The sequence below is a fragment of the Eptatretus burgeri genome, chromosome 11 (assembly GCF_056783735.1).
Source record: "Eptatretus burgeri isolate ZD-2024b chromosome 11, Ebu_testis_v1, whole genome shotgun sequence".
Classification (NCBI taxonomy): Eukaryota; Metazoa; Chordata; class Myxini; order Myxiniformes; family Myxinidae; genus Eptatretus; species Eptatretus burgeri.
In genome coordinates this window covers 5,464,488-5,481,087 of record NC_140971.1, presented here as the reverse complement: position 1 = coordinate 5,481,087, position 16,600 = coordinate 5,464,488, and the positions used below count along the sequence as shown (strand labels likewise).

The 16,600-nt window shown below is 48.1% G+C and overlaps 1 protein-coding gene across 2 annotated transcripts in view; it reads right to left on the bottom strand.

Moving 5' to 3' along the window:
- LOC147016363 (uncharacterized) overlaps positions 1-16,600 on the bottom strand; it is a 183,131-nt gene that overhangs the window by 21,132 nt on the left and 145,399 nt on the right. The window contains exons 27-31 of one of the 2 annotated variants that reach the window (XM_085844976.1): positions 12,807-16,531; positions 9,744-10,093; positions 8,083-8,135; positions 7,428-7,630; positions 6,280-6,465 (exon numbers count right to left, since the gene is read on the bottom strand). In XM_085844976.1, the coding sequence (XP_085701102.1) occupies positions 6,280-6,465; positions 7,428-7,630; positions 8,083-8,135; positions 9,744-10,093; positions 12,807-16,531 (4,517 nt within the window). Of the gene's footprint in view, positions 1-6,279; positions 6,466-7,427; positions 7,631-8,082; positions 8,138-9,743; positions 10,094-12,806; positions 16,532-16,600 lie in introns of those variants that run through there. The other variant, XM_085844977.1, reaches the window with a different exon arrangement.

Here is a 16,600-nt window from a genome sequence, read left to right as displayed (position 1 = left end):
TGCAGTGAATAAAGCCATTTAGGAACGAGCAAGACAAAGGACTACAACCATTCTATTATTATTTACACAATCACTTAACAGTTCATTACTTGATGGACAAGGCACCACGACATTCATACAAAGAAACCCCAGGAAAGGGAAGGGTAAGAATAGGGCCCCGCAGGCCTTTAATGTTCCTCGGAGTCGGGATGACTGCGAGGCTCCGAGAGACCGTGCAGGCTACCTTGTCGCCCTGGAGACGACTCGATGGGTTCTGGTTTGGCGACCTTCGGTGGCCCTGCCCGCACTCCGCTGGACTCCACCTGTGCCTTCAACGGCGATCCGGCTGGCGACTCCTCTCCGGCTCCACTGGCGCCTCCGTCGACCAAAGAGAGAGAGAGACCAAGCAGAGGGACTCTTTCCACTCGTTGACAGACTCTGCTGCACTCCCAGACTGCAGATGATTGCAGCTCGACTCCGCTCCCAGACTTCACGGCGAACCTCGACTGACTGCTGACAGACTGCGCTGCTCTCCCAGACTGCAACTCCCAGACGATTGCAGCTCGACTCCGCTCCTAGACTTCCATGGCGAACCCAGACCGACCGACCGTTTGGCGTTTCAGCCCTGCCTTTTATCGCCCCGGCGTCTCGCTCCTCCCTTCGCGGCGCGCGGGGGGGGGGGACATTCTAGGGGGGTTCGGCCCGGCTCCTCTTGGCGCTCTTTTGGCCCGATCACGGACATTCTTTTATTTCGCCCTTCTGAGGGAAAATTCTAACAGAGCTCGGCTGGGGTTAGTTGTTGTTTTCCAACCGTCGTTTCTGTTTACCCGTTCTGATAGGTATCGGGGCGGGAGTTGTTGAGATGTTGTTGCAGTGTGGTTAGCGCTGTGGTGGGGATGGGGTGGTTGTTGAGATGGTTGTGGTTGGTGCTGTGGTGGGGATGGCGTGGTTGTTGAAAGGCGGTTGTGGTTGTTGAAGTAGTGGTTGTTCCAAAATAAAGATAGCAAAAGAATAATGGCTGACTCAAAGATCACAGACCGGTTACACGAATAATTCCCTTTAGACATCGGTGGGGAAATCTAATCTGAACACACACTTATCGACATAACTGATCTCTGGGAAGCCTGAATGGTGTTCACGTGAATTTCCACAACCGTAACAACATATATATATATATATATATATATATATATATATATATATATATATATATATATATATATATATATATATATATATATATATATATATATATATATATATAGCGGATTGGCTATTCGCTCCATTCACAGGTGAGTGGGGTGGGTCTTTATTTATATATTGACTGCTTTTGATGTTTGCAAGTGATATATATGCTTGGGAGCCTCATGGGTATGCATTGCTGTCTGCGCCATCACTGACGATTCGCCAATAAACAATGAAACCGGTGCGGTAGCTGAGGGGATGTGTAGCATTGGGAGTCTCATGTGTGTTCTCTGTGTGAACGTCTTTATAGTTGTCGTCCTGAGCGAGTGCTTCGTGCTCCGTCGTCCTGAGCGAGTGCTTCGTGCTCCGTCGTCCTGAGCGAGTGCTTCGTGCTCCGTCGTCCTGAGCGAGTGCTTCGTGCTCCGTCGTCCTGAGCGAGTGCTTCGTGCTCCGTCGTCCTGAGCGAGTGCTTCGTGCTCCGTCGTCCTGAGCGAGTGCTTCGTGCTCCGTCGTCCTGAGCGAGTGCTTCGTGCTCCGTCGTCCTGAGCGAGTGCTTCGTGCTCCGTCGTCCTGAGCGAGTGCTTCGTGCTCCGTCGTCCTGAGCGAGTGCTTCGTGCTCCGTCGTCCTGAGCGAGTGCTTCGTGCTCCGTCGTCCTGAGCGAGTGCTTCGTGCTCCGTCGTCCTGAGCGAGTGCTTCGTGCTCCGTCGTCCTGAGCGAGTGCTTCGTGGCTCCGTCGTCCTGAGCGAGTGCTTCGTGCTCAGTCGTCCTGAGCGAGTGCTTCGTGCTCCGTCTTCCTGAGCGAGTGCTTCGTGCTCTGTCGTCCTGAGTGAGTGCTTCATGCTCCGTCATTCATTCTGAGCGAGTTGTGAAATAACACCCAATTTCTGAGTCGTTTGCCGTATTAACGTGTTTTCGAAATTAGAGCCAAATTTTTTTTTTCCACCTGTCACACACAGCTGTTTCTAACGATTAATGTTTGTGAACATATCCCTGAAATGTCTGCAAATGCAGCGTTGTTTTTCAGGGAGAGCTACTCAAGGTTTTTGGGTTGGATGCAGTATGTACTGTAGTCGGTAATCACAATAACTCCAACCTGCCGATATCGGCCAAGCACCAGTGTGTGTGTGTGTGTGTGTGTGTGTGTGTGTGTGTGTGTGTGTGTGTGTGTGTGTGTGTGTGTGTGTGTGTGTGTGTGTGTGTGTGTGTGTGTGTGTGTGTGTGTGTGTGTGTGTGTGTGTGTGTGTGTGTGTGTGTTCATAAAGCAAAATATATTCTCTCTGCTAACTTCTCTACTCCCACCCCAGTCTCACTTTGTCCCATCCTCACTCTACCCCCTCTCAATACAGTGCAGCACCCTCCTCACATGCCTCTCTCACTCTCCCCTCTCCTCTTCGCTCTCTCTTTCTCTCTGGACATATCTGGATGATGGTTATGTCCGGGCGGTGTTTGCCTCTAGCCAGCTTGGCTCTGGACGTGTCCAGGCAGTGGTTTTGTCTGAGCGAGAGTTCGTCTCTGGAGAGGAGTTCGTCTTCGGATGTATCCGAGCAGTGTTTTTGTCAGGACGGCTTGGCTCCAGATGCGTCCGGCGGTGTTTGTCTCCGGGCCATGATTACGGTATGACCGGTCAAAAATGGATTTCAGACCTTATTTTGTTTCCATCTTCATTGTTATTCCATGCAGAATCGTTTTAATGAAACAGTATGAATCGTAATTAATACTCCACCGCACGTGTGTCTTCCCTTCCTCTCACCTCACACTGTCTTCCCTCCCCCCACCCCTGCGTGCTCCTTTCCCCTCCACCTCTTCACTCTCACTGCTCTCTCTCCCCCACCCCTCTCTCCCTCTTCCCCCTGCTTTTTCTCCCTCCCCCTTTAGTAGTCCCGTCAGCGAAGCGACGGGTGGTATTTGCTTGTGCTAAACAAAAATAAATAAAAATCAATGTAGGGATGATGAACTCGTCTAAAAAAAGGTTTTAAACATGATAGGGATGGTGTTTGTTTCGAGAGTAGTGAACAGTATTGCCGTCACATAACAATCCCAACATGACTGCCTCCAGAATATTGTTTAGCTAGAAGTATTAGAATCTCTTATATTTCATTTCAGCATTAGTATAAGAAGCTCCTTTACAATTTCAGGGAGTTCTAGCAACTTCAGTTTTTCCTGATTTTTTTATTTTTTTTTTTTAATTAAGTTGGACCAACTGGTTTCTCCTACGAAGATTTTCAAAGATTTTTCCCTTCGATCCAAAATGGCTGCCAGACCACATCACACATGATGGTCATGTTTAAGAAAATTCTGTTCTAATTTCAAGTCAATCGGATGAAAATTGATTACAGAAATTTGGCCGATGTTGAGCTCAAAAGAGTGAGCGCGATAGCGAATGGTCATATGACATGTGGTAAAGTTTGAAGTTCCTCAGCTGAATGTTTTATGATGCTCTTAACTCTTAACAAAGTACAGACATGTATGACATTTGACGTACGACATTCGACACGTACATACGCTACCGATCGCTTGACCCTGCTTTTCGCTTCGCGAGCGCAGGGTAATAATGTCTTCATCCAGCCTCAGGGCACACAGTGACCTGCACTTAGAAATGTTCAAAAATAATTACTGTGGGTTAACAGTGGAGAGAACATCATCAAAGTGATCATGCTGAAGCCTCATGCACATAGCCATCTGCGTGACATCATCAGACAAATTATCAACATGCAAAGGTGAGTATCTTACCCAATCCATACTCTCGCTGTTGTACACATACACTGGGGGTATTCGGCAAATACAAGAAGCTCTTATGTGGGCTTCAACACCGGACACACCAGTGGAAAGTATGAATGTCTCAATATCAGACATTTGTGCGACAATTGCAGAATGCACAGCTCCGCGTTGTTGTTGCGAGCCAGTGATGATATATGCACATGAGCGAAATAAACAATTACCTCTGATTAATTGACCATTCACCACTCCACTCGATGTAGTATGCCAAAACAAAGATGAAAGGAACACTTTATGTCAGTTCAAATATTTATTCAACGAGTGGGCCCGTTGATCCGATGGACCAAATTTTCATTGGTCTTCACAGCCTTGTTGCATACCTGCCTGCTGTACTGCTTGAGCATTAGCTTGCCTTTCACCAAGCACAGATGTGCTTGGGCCAGCGCGGGGATTATATGTTCGTTATTGTCGTCACATGGTTACTATTATTATTGTTATTGTTGTAAATATTATTAGTGTTAATTAATACATGCTTCGATACAATGTTATCATTGTTTTTGTTGGATATTTTTTGTAATTAGAATGCCATGCCATAGTAGGACGTATTAAGGTGCTTTTTCTACTTAACATGGCGTGTGCGTTTCAAACATGGGAATTCTAACGGATTTTTTTGTAGTATAGTCGAGTCTTAAAAGGAGACTGCTTTGGCAGCATCAACGCTCTGCACAGAGTATGGTCCCAATGGATGCATGGATAGTCTTTTGGTTCCTTGGGAACGGGAACTTTTTGGGACTTTTGGGTCCCCAGGGTCTTAATAGTCTAAAAGTACATTCCAATCCATCCATTGGGACCATACTCTGTGCAGAGCATTGTGGCTACATTAGCAGTCTCCTTGGCTATTGGGCACAATCCTGGACGGGTCGCCACTCCGACACAGGATATCAGCAAGCTGGCACTCATTTTTCTGACCTCAGAAGGATGACAGGCAGAGTCAACCCTACCTGGTATTAATTCAACGGCCGAGTGGGATTTGAACTCAGGACCCTGGGATCCCAAGCCCACCACCCTAACCATTAAGCTAACACCAGGCATACATTACAATAGTACGTAATTAATGGATAGACATACGTAATTAAGACAAAAAGTATGACACACACACACACACACACACACACACACACACACACACACACACACACACACACACACACACACACACACACACACACACACACACACACACACACACACACACTAGATTCAGAGTTAGATTGGATATCCCCTATTCAGGTTTTCAGGCTGTTGTGTGGGATGCCAGATGCCCACGTCGTGCGCCGACGAGCGAATCTTCCGCCGAGAAACTGTGACTCGAAAAGATTCTTGATCACGCAGTTCACTTTCACCTTGATCCAGTAACTGATGGAGGGTTCATGATCACGTGCGTCCCATGTGAAGCACTGGTACCTCACTATTATTATATTTGCATAAATACAACGCTGCAAAACAAGGGATTTCCCAAGGCATGATATTTCTGCTGATATGTGATGTCCTTATGTACGACATTGAGGTCAATGTGTTGCTGCTTCACCCCCATCAGGCTGATTGACAGTCGTACAGTCCTGCCCACCCCTCGGATCCCTAAGGACTCTTTTACAAAGGAATATAGTTCTGTGTATGTTTCGTGGAATCCTTTCAAGCTATTAAAATTACAATACCAAATGATGATGTACGAGGTAAAGCTCTGTCGGATGGTACCATTATCATTGCCATTCAGAGAGGAAGCTCGGAAATAGGCCATCTAAAAATTATTATTATTATTATTATTATAATTATTATGAACGAGAAGATGAATTCCCAGGTTTGACCGATCTCGTGTTTTTGCTTTTTCCACGGTCTGGAGAACTGTAAAGTCATCCCTGCCTCGACAATCAGCTGAACAAACCAAGTAGGTTCTCATATGTAGCCAAAGTGACTTTTTAGAGAAGATACTCCAACTTTAGTTTTGTATGTAGCAGATGTGGCAGCCGGGTTCTTTCTGTGCCACCACTACATCGACAGTACTTGCATAAACTTAAGTCAAAATCCAATCACTGCTTCACAAGTTAGCGCGGCAACAGAATTTTCACCTCACATGACCTTTGACCTTGAACCTGTTGACTCGAAAAATCTAATCAATTCATCTTTGCATCCTTATACATACCAGTACCAAGTTTGACTTTGATCCCATTAGGCGTTCTTAAGTTATCGCAGGAGCGAAAACCTCTCACGGACAGATGCACGGACGTACGGAAAACCCACAAACATAATGCCTTCGTCAGTGGAGGCATAAAAAAAAAAAAAAACCACAAACATTTAATACAACTAATATCAAAATCGTTTTGTACAAAAACTGCTCTAACCTTCAGCACTTGATGCACTGACGAAGAAACCATCATCACTGGAGATTTCAAACTGCAACTCATCAAGCCTCTTGGACTCCCGACCTTTGACCGAGTGTCTAGGTGCTCCCAAAAGGCCGAGGCCCAATCTTTCTCGAGCCAGATGAGCAGCCAAAAGGGGAGATGGAACAGTGTCATCATCAGACTCTATTGAGAGAGAAAAAAACAAACAAACATAAACAGTCCAAAATTAATGATAAACAACAAGAAGTGATTCCTTGTCACAAAGGTGAGGAACAAACAGGTTCCACCTCTTATAGGAATGGGAAGGGTTGCTTCCTGTAATATTAGAGAGATTACAAATGATCAATGGTTGTTTATTTTTTTTAAATCATGGAGTTGAGATTTTCAGAGATGTACAAGACGTTTATTTGTGGAGAACTTTGAGTTTACAAGGCCATGCAACCATTATCAGATATAGCTTTGGCCCTGAGGCTCGATGGAATTGTTCGACAAAAGGCTAAAGTGTGAGGCCTGTTCATATCTCCCAGCACAGATAGGTTGGTGGCCAAGCAGTTTTCTATCATTTAATTTATGGTAATGCCCCACCATCCCCTTTCAGGTCTTTGTCTATCAAGACCGACGAGGACACACTCACTGAGCTGGCAATACAAACATTGTTACCCTCTCCAAATCCAGACAAACTCCTCACAACACAATGGACAAATACAAGGTATATTGGGCTTTGAAACTGCATTTTCCACATCAGAGCCAGGCTTTGTCAAGACGTCAAAATAAATAAAATACTGGACCGAAAACATCGCCACCATGCCCTCCCTGCTACACGGCACACACTGATGCACCCTCCTGCTGCACACAAGCGCCATTCCCACTGCGCAGCGTACGGGGAGGGGGTGGGGGGAGCACCCACTATGCAACACCTCCTTACCGCCACATGTATAACACCATCCACACTGCATGGTGTTCAAGCATGCCCTGCCTGCTACCTGGTGCACAGGGACTCTCTCACTCACTCTCCCCACCCCACTGCTGCCCACAACATGGCCACATCGGTATGTTCTCGCCACTTCTGGCTATACAACATCCAGGTAAGCGCTCCCCGCTACCCACTAAGCAGCACACAGGCCCACTTGCCCACTCTGTCTCACCCATTGCAGAGAGAGTAGGATCTTCAGCATTGGTGTGGAAGTTACATGAGAGGAGAGGCGTAGGGGGTTGCATTTGACGAGAGTTGAGTGTAGCTGGTGGGGTAAATGTTGGGATTTGGGAGAAGGACGTTGGAGATGGAAAACTGGAGCAGTTGTGGAGAGGTGTTTCTTGGGACCCACGTTTCACTTTGATCGGTTGTAGTCTGAATGAGATATGACCAGAAGTAAGTTAAACAGTTTGTACTTTTCTCGACCTTACAACACATTATTTATTTGCTTCATCGACTCATTCATTCTTATCCGTTTCCCAAGCTTAAACACTGTAGTCTCGATATCAACACACTCAAGATCATTTAACCACATCCGGTGGTGTAGTGGTTGGAGCATCTGTTCAGCAGTCTGGGGGGTCGGTGGTTCAAGCCCAAGCCGAGTCATACCAAAGACTTCAAAAATGGTACGTGCTGCTTCCTTGCTTGACACTCAGTATTTAAAAAGGATAGAGCACAGACAAACAAGCTTAGCCACTGCACAGGTTTACATGGGCCTAATGGCCTCCTCCTGCATTGAAGTCCCTCGTAAAAGAAATACCAGTTAACACTCCCCCCCACCCCCAACCCACCCCACCCGGTCCTTTATACTCAACCATAATGCTCACCTTTTTATTCGTTCTCTCTTATGCTGCATTCTCAAACTCTGCACGCCAGTTTTCTGGAACAATGAAAAGGATAACAATGATGAATGACTCACTTATTGGGTCAAAATCGGTCCAGCAGCTATTATTTAATTTCCTCACCGAGTCCTTTAGATACAGTTGGTGTAGGAAATGGTGTGGGAGAAGGCATTGAGTGGGAAAGAGGGGAAGAGACAAGTTCTGCGTAACAGTCAATTGTGTTGATCAATCCCTGTGTGCTCGGGTGCCTGCGGCTGTGCCCCTGTGCCCTCGGGTGCTTGCGGATGTGCTCCTGTGCCCTCGGGTGCCTGTGGCTGTATTCGTGTGTGCTCAGGTGCCTGGTGCTGTGCTTGATGGTGTCCACAGTCATGAGCCTGTGGTTGTGCCTGATGGTGCACATCATCGTGAGCCTGTGGTTGTACCAGTGTGTGCGCCTGCAGTTGCGCCTGAACGTGGTGGTCTTGCGCCTGCTGGTCCTGAGCTTGGTGGTCTTGTGCATGTTGGTCCTGAACCTGCCCGTGTTTGCCCTGCACCTGTGTGTCTTGGTCCTGCACCTGCACGGATGTGTGTACACAGTCATGTACGTGATCATGAACCTGGTCATGTGCCTGTACATACACGTTGAAGGATGACGTAACTTGAATGGATATTAGCAGATGGCACGGTCGTTTTATTATCCTGAGCATACACATATGTCCGATTTTAATCTTCCTTTATGTCACCCTCAATTACCCCGTCATATAGGTTCCCATTTCTTCAAGAGGTCTTGAAGGGAAACAGCACCGTTTAAGCTCACTTCCCCGTGATCACGAAAAGCCAGTGACGTAGCTCAAGTGGAGGAAATGTGTGGCCATTTTATAAACCGGGGATTAACGTTGTATCGGATTCATTGGCTAGGCCTCTCTGTCGTGATAACAAAAAGACAACAGGACCCGGAGCGTCCTTTTAAACGAAGACAACCATCAAATGAGACGAGGGTTGCTCATTTAAATCAAGAACAAAGACTGCAGGTTGACGTGCCGGGTCATGCGGTCGAAGTAACAGCGCGCAAGATGACACCTCACGACGACGATGTTGTTGTATTGCAAAGCTGAATGGTCTTTGCAAAACATGACCGTGGAGTTGCGTGCTCAGGCCCAGGCTTGCGCAGACATACTGTAATTATGTTTTTAATTCAAAGTCCCTGTAATGTCCATCTTGTATTCCCCATGTTCCTCGCCCCATCCCTCTCCCTTCCACAGATCTCCTCATGTCTCTGTTCCCCACTGTTTTGTCCTTCCCACGCCCCTCTTTTCTCATGCCCCTCTTGCTGTGTGTTGTGTGTTAGCTCTCATATGAGCCTTGACAAGGTATACAAAAAAAAATATATATATATATATTGTAGAGGGATATTTCCTCACTGCCGAGGATAACCTGACAAAAGGACTTTTGTTGGGGCAGGATTTTAATCAGACATTAAAAACTTGGCGATACCATGAAAACCAGGCATCAAACCCATGGCGCTCCACTTACAAACACACCAGACGCCCACTTCCGACACAAACAAGATGGACAGTTGTGATATTCTTCGCTTTATGGAGATATGGGCAGTAATAAATTGCTGAATCACAAAACACATCATTCTAACCATGGAGGCACAAACACACCTTTTTTTTCTCCCGTTGGTTGCGCTGCTGGACAGAGGAGCCAGGCGTGAGTGGACAGTCAGCAGATGAGGATGTTAGGTTGGACAAAGAGGAGGGAACAATATCTTGGGAGATAATTGCTGAGGCCAAGTAGGATGAAGACACAGAGAGAGAGGAAAGAAGACTCGTGGAAGAAGGCAAATGAGAAACGCTTCTCGCTCCAGATTCTTGCTGCATTACATCCCTATGCACATCCCTCTTGTCCGGTGACAAACTATGGTTCATGAGGGTTTGTGAGGAATTCTGGGAGCAGGAAGTGGACAACATCCGAGGAACCAAGTTATGGGAAGAGAGCGTACAGTTCTTTGTATCTGGGGAGTGGAAGAGAAAACAATTTGTCCGTTACTTCACCCACTCACACACACACGTTTCTTTTCCACTTGTCAACTCTGACTGTTTCCCCTCCAGCAGTGATTCAGGTAGATCAATGACCCTTGACAAAAGTGCACATTAAATAAGCAAGAGAAGCTGTGCATCACATGCCATTTCCCTCCCAAAATGGCAATATAAAGGTGTAGGCCATGGCCATTTGTGGAATTGTTTCACAGTAACCCAAATGGATCACTTTATATGAAGCATGTTGTCCCCTATTACCAAACATAGGACCCTTAAAACAATTGCAAAAGTTAGCAAGAGCAATCGAAGATTGCAGACCCTCGCTAAGACTTGTTTTGCATGGTGTATTTTGTGTGGTCAATAAACGGAAGGATGTACTAAACGAAAGGTCGTTGATTGCAAATGAAAGGTCTAAATGGTCTGGTTGTAAAGGTCAGAGGTCTGAAAAGTTGGAAAGGTCAAATGGTCCGAAGATCTCAAGGTTGAAAGGGGGAAAGATTGAAAGGTCTAAAGGGTTGAAATGCTCTAAAGGGTCAAGGATCGAACGGTTCTGAAGAGTGCAATTTAAACTCGAAAGGGTTGGAATTTTCTGAAGAGGTCTAAAGGGTCTTGAAATGTCTATGAAGGATCTAAAGGTCAAAGGGGTATTAAAAACTCTGAAAGGTGTGAAGGTCTAAAGGGTAAAAATGAGTCGAAGGGGCTTCGGGATTCTTAAGGGTCGAAGAGGTCTGAGGGTTCTCTTGGGTTTTCGGGGTCTATAGGGTCTTGAAAGGTATTTTGGGTTCTCGGGGTATTTTGGGTTGCAAAGGGTCTAATGTAATTCATACACACTCATGTTCTGTGCTTACAAACAAATCATCATCATCATCACCATCGTCATCATCATTGTTTTATGGCCATTTCCATGCTTGCATGTGTAAGCCGTAGTTCACCTAATCCTAATGGTTTAAAAAATGTGATGTGCAGGCGATTGACAAACAAACAAAGACAAACAACACACGCGACCAACCAATACAGTCATCCCCCATTTATCGCGGGGGTTACGTTCCAACCCCCCCCCCCCGCGAGAAGTGAAAATCCGCGATGAATGGATGCCTCCCAAAAAAAAAAAAAAAAAAAAAAATCGACTCGTCTGGTCTGGTCGGCTTGGCAGTGATCGGGTTCGAGGTGCCAGAGATCGACTCATCTGGTCTGGTCGGTTTGGCAGTGATCGGGTTCGAGGTGCCAGAGATCAACTCGTCTGGTCTGGTCGGTTTGGCAGTGCTCGTCCAACCGCGGCAAACCTTCTTCCTTCCCAAAGCATATTGAGCACCTTAACCTTCTCCTGGAGCGTCAGGACCTTCCTCTGGCGCTTGGGTTCCTTGCCAGAAGCCTTAGAAGGTGCAGGGCGTTTGGGCGGCATCGTAGGGCTTGGAGAAAAAACGTAGAAAATATTCGAAGTTCACAAGCGAAACTTTGTCTCGTGTGTTGTGTGACTGGTCGAGCGCCACGCGTTATAATTTATTGCTTAAATAATTTATATTCTATATATTATTACCGCGATATACCGGGGGAATCCGCAGAAAAAAAGTTATGTTTCAAGGGAAAACCCGCGATGAACCGGGGGCGCGATAGGTGAACCGCGATATAGCGGGGGATTACTGTATACCTGAATTTGTGCGTCTGTGCAGGGTGGACACGGTCCACCGTCAACCCCCTTCTGGAGAAACTACCTGTACCTATATCCAGGATCAATGCTCACCTCAAACCTGGTGTTGGCTTAACAGTTAAGGTGGTTGGCTTAAAACCTCAGGGACTCGAGTACGAGCGCGTTGTGCTGTTGAAATAACACCAGGTTGGTTGACACAGCCTGTCATCCTTCCGAGGTTGGCAAAATGAGTACCAACTTACTGGAAAATAGGGGCACTTGCATCGGCTGCATAGCCGTGCTGACAGAAAATGATGCAACCAGCAGTCACAGGCTGCATATGAAACGACGACTGCTCACTTCCACTCATTTGTTCTTTGCCTGTGGCATGAACTTCCACATACTCTTCAATCTCACTCTTCCCTCCAGGTTGTCAAGACAGCTGTTCACCACCATCTCAGATCGTCCCCAATCGAGAACTAGAACAGCACTCGGGAAAGCGCATCCCCTCCGCCAAGCTGAACAGTTTACGTTTTGTATCCCGATGATAGGCTGGATCTGCATCCGAACCTCAAACACAATCTAAGCAGCTTGTTCTTGTCACCAACCCCACTCATCCACCAAGTTTTGTCATACTCCGTCCACAGCTTTTTGTGCTATCGTGTCATATATCGTTTTTGGCCCCATCTCATAATGGTGAAGAATCACAAAATTTTTTCGTATTCTAGATCCGGATCCGGATCTTCACCAAAATCAAATTAATTTGTCCTCGGCGTACACCCATCCTGTACACCAAGTTTCATCTGAATCCGCGCATAACTTTTTGAGATATCCTGCTCACAGAGACAAACAAACAGGGGTGAAAACATAACCTCCATCCACCTTCGGTGGTGGAAGTAACAATGTGAGCACAAGATGAGAGCCCAACCTGAAAAGCACATTTCAAAATGAAGTTGATAAATAATAGCACACAGATGTACAGAGAGGATTATTCAATCACCGCAGAAAAGAAAAACGAGCAACAATATTGCACGATTTACCAGGAAAGACAAGTAACGTACCCACATTGATGATTCCATGGAGGCGATTGCAGAGTTGTGATGGGGTGAAAGCTGGCAATCGTGCTACATTCTGCTGCACCTGTGCTTGTTTGTACATTTGAAGATGGTTGCACAGGGAAGCAACATCTTCTTGCAGCTCTGTTGTGGTGTGGAGACTATTGTGTGCGCAGCCATACATGTGTGTCTGGATGGTGGCAGGACCCTGCGGCTGTGCCCCTGTGCCCTCAAGTGCCTGCGTCTGTGCCCCTGTGCCCTCAGGTGTCTGCGTCTGTGCCCCTGTGCCCTCAGGTGCCTGCGGCTGTGCCCCTGTGCCCTCGGGTGCCTGCGGCTGTGCCCCTGTGTGCTCGGGTGCCTGCGGCTGCGCCCCTGTAAGCTCAGGTGCCTGCGGCTGTGACCCTGTGCGCTCAGGTGCCTGCGGCTGTGACCCTGTGTGCTCAGGTGCCTGCGGCTGTGCCCCTGTGCGCTCGGGTGCCTGCGGCTGTGCTCCTGTGCCCTCGGGTGCCTGCGGCTGTGCCCCTGTGCCCTCAGGTGCCTGCGGCTGTATTGGTGTGTGCTCAGGTGCCTGGTGCTGTGCTTGATGGTGTCCACAGTTATGAGCCTGTGGTTGTGCCTGATGTTGCACATTATCGTGAGCCTGTGGTTGTGCCTGATGGTGCACATCATCGTGAGTCTGTGGTTGTGCCTGATGGTGCACATAATCGTGAGCCTGTGGTTGTACCAGTGTGTGCGCCTGCAGTTGTGCCTGAACGTGGTGGTCTTGCGCCTGCTGGTCCTGAGCTTGGTGGTCTTGTGCGTGTTGGTCCTGCACCTGCCCGTGTTTGCCCTGCACCTGTGTGTCTTGGTCCTGCACCTGCACGGATGTGTGTACACAGTCATGTACGTGATCATGAACCTGGTCATGTGCCTGTATTTCTGCCTGGTCATGCAAACGTGATTGCGCGTGGTGGTCTTGCTCCCGCATATGTGGCTGTGCATGGTCATGTGCACGATCATGAGCCTGCGGTTGTTCCTGCTCGGGTGCCTGGTAGTGAAGGTCCTTCGCCTGTGGTTGTGCCTGCATGTGCACATGGTCCTGCACCTGCGTGTGCACATTCTCGTGCGTCTGTGACTGCTCGTGCATGTGCACATGGTCTTGTGCTGGCGTCTGCGTATGTGCTAGCATCTGCATGTGCACATGGTCATGCTCCTGCACGTTTGCATGGTCGTGTACCTGCAGCTTTGCATGGTCATGAGCCTGTGGCTGTGCATGATTGTGCAGACGGTCGTGGGCATGTACGTGCGCCTGAGCGAAGTCTTGCGCATGGTTGTGCGCCTGCACCTGTGCACAATCTTGCGCCGAATCATGTACCTGCGCCTGGGAATGCCTACACTCGTGCGTGCATGCATGGTTCCATGCCTGCCGCTGTACCTCCGTGTGTGCATCGTCCTGTGCCCGTCCCCATGAATTGTCCTGTGCATGTGCATTCTCATGGGCCTGCAACTGTGTCTCTGTGTGTGCATTGGTGTGTGCCTCTTGCAATACCTGTGTATGCGTGCTGACGTGTGTCTGGGTGTGTGCATTGTGCTGAACCTGTGGCTGCATGTGTGCATTGTTTGTCTGTGCCTGTGTGTGTGTGTGTGCATCATCATGCATTTCTGGCTCTGTCTGTGTGTGTGAATTGTCCTGCACATGTGGCTGTGGCCGTGCCTGTGCATGTGCATTGCTCGGCACATATGGCTGTGTCTGTATGTATATGTTGTCATGTACCTGTTGTTGTAACATGTCGGATGTGTCATGTATTTGCATATGCACTTGTGCATGTGCGTGATCGTGCATTTGTGCACCAATCTGCGCATGGCCGTGGCTGTGCGTTTGTGTCTGATCATGTGTTGGCAGCTGTATCTGCGCGACGGTCTGCTCGCGTATTTGTGCGTCTTCCTGGGTGAGGTCTTTGTCATGCGTTTGTGTACTTGCTTGTAAATGGTCATGCATTAGTCTAAGTGCCGGTACCTGGGCCTGGCCATCAGCCTGTGTGTATGGTTGTGTGTGGGGATAATCGTGCACGCGGTGAGCCTGAGTATGGTCATGAATGCATGCCTCTGGCTGCTGCTGCACAGGGGCATGGTCACCTGTTTGCAAGTGGGAACAGTCATGCGCATGTGCTGCTTGGCCAAGCACCTGCATAGTTGTGTGGACAAGGGAAAGGGCCTGCGGATGAACCTGGTAATGTGCTGGTGGATGTGCATGGGTAGGGAATTGCAACCAATTTTGGCTCTGAGGTTGCACATTTAAGTGGGTTTTAGTTTCAGCCTGAGGCTTCAGCTGCATCAGTAAGTAGCCCTGAGGATGAAGCTTTGATTTCTCCTGGAAAACAGACAATGACTGCGTCGAGGGTGACCGCCCCTCTGGGCTCGAACACAACCGCACTTCCAGGCCCGAGGGCGACTGAGGTCTTTGCTGTTCCTGAAACTGTGGTTTAATCTGTCCCAGAGATTGTACTTGCGTTTGCACACAGTGTTGAGGCATGATCAATGGCAGGACGTGCTCCTGTAACCAAAGCTGAGTCTGTGTGTTTGCATGAGGATGTACCTGTATTTGTTTCTGAATCTGATCACACAGCTCTGATTGTGATTGACTGTGTGAAGGCCTTTCTCGATGCAGCTGGAGCTGTTGCTGTGTTTGTGAATGAGGATTCCCATTAGAATGTTGTTGATGCTGCACATGCAGCAAAGCCCTTTGCTCTGACTGTGCCTCTTGGGTTGAGGGTGAAGCTGAACTATGAGCCGAGGATGACCCAGGCTCTCTGGGTGAAGCTGCCCATGATTCTGTAACCGAGGACAATGACTCTTTTGGCAAGGATAATGGGGTTTCTGGCTGTGAAATGAAGTGTGAATTTGAAGATGGTTGTGGGATATTGGACATCTCCTCTTGAGGCAAATCATTTAATTGTGGCTGTAGTCGGTTTACTGGGCTTTGCATGTCCTTTTGGGAAATTGGTTTTATTTTCGTGTTGTCGGGATTGTATTGCAAACTTGACACCACCTGTGGAAATGAATGATTTTGCCAGTGTGATTGTGTTTGGGGTTTGAGCTTTGTGCAATTGTGTTCTTCATTTGATTGGATATGTATTGCAGTAACAAATGATGCATCAGGCAGGATGCCTTCTGTGTGTAACCCAGAAGGGGTGCCATCCACACGCACCTCAGTGGGCTGAACAGTGTACTGGAGGGACGGTTGTGGGAGGCTTTGGTTAATCGGTTGTGCTAGCCTCTGACGGCGAGGATGCTCATGCGCCCGACGGAGGGGGTGCCCGTGCGCCCGATGGAGGGAATGTTCATGCGCCCGAAGGAGGGGATGCTCATGCGCTTGACCAACAGGATGGACCGCCACCTGACGGATGGGACGGACCGGCATCTGGCGGACGGGACGGACCGGCGCCTGGCGGACGGCATGAACCGGCGCCTGACTGATGAGATGGACCGGATGGACCGGTGGCTGACGGATGGGATAGACCGGTGGCTGATGCTGTGGCTGCTGCCTTTGTGCTTGGGGCTGTGGGAGTGTGTGTGGTTGGGATGGAATACAAGACTGAGGGTGGTCATGTTTTTCAAGCTGCAACACAGTGTTTGGTGGTGTTTCTTGTTGAGATTCCGATACACTGTTTCGTTGTGGCTGTCTTGTAATTTTACAGTGATAAGTGGTGCGTATTCCAGCATGCACTGTGCTCCAAAAAACACGATGGCATCTGCAAACATAATCAGATGTCCATGTACACACCAAAGTAAAGAGTCATTTCAATGCGTTTTCATCGTTT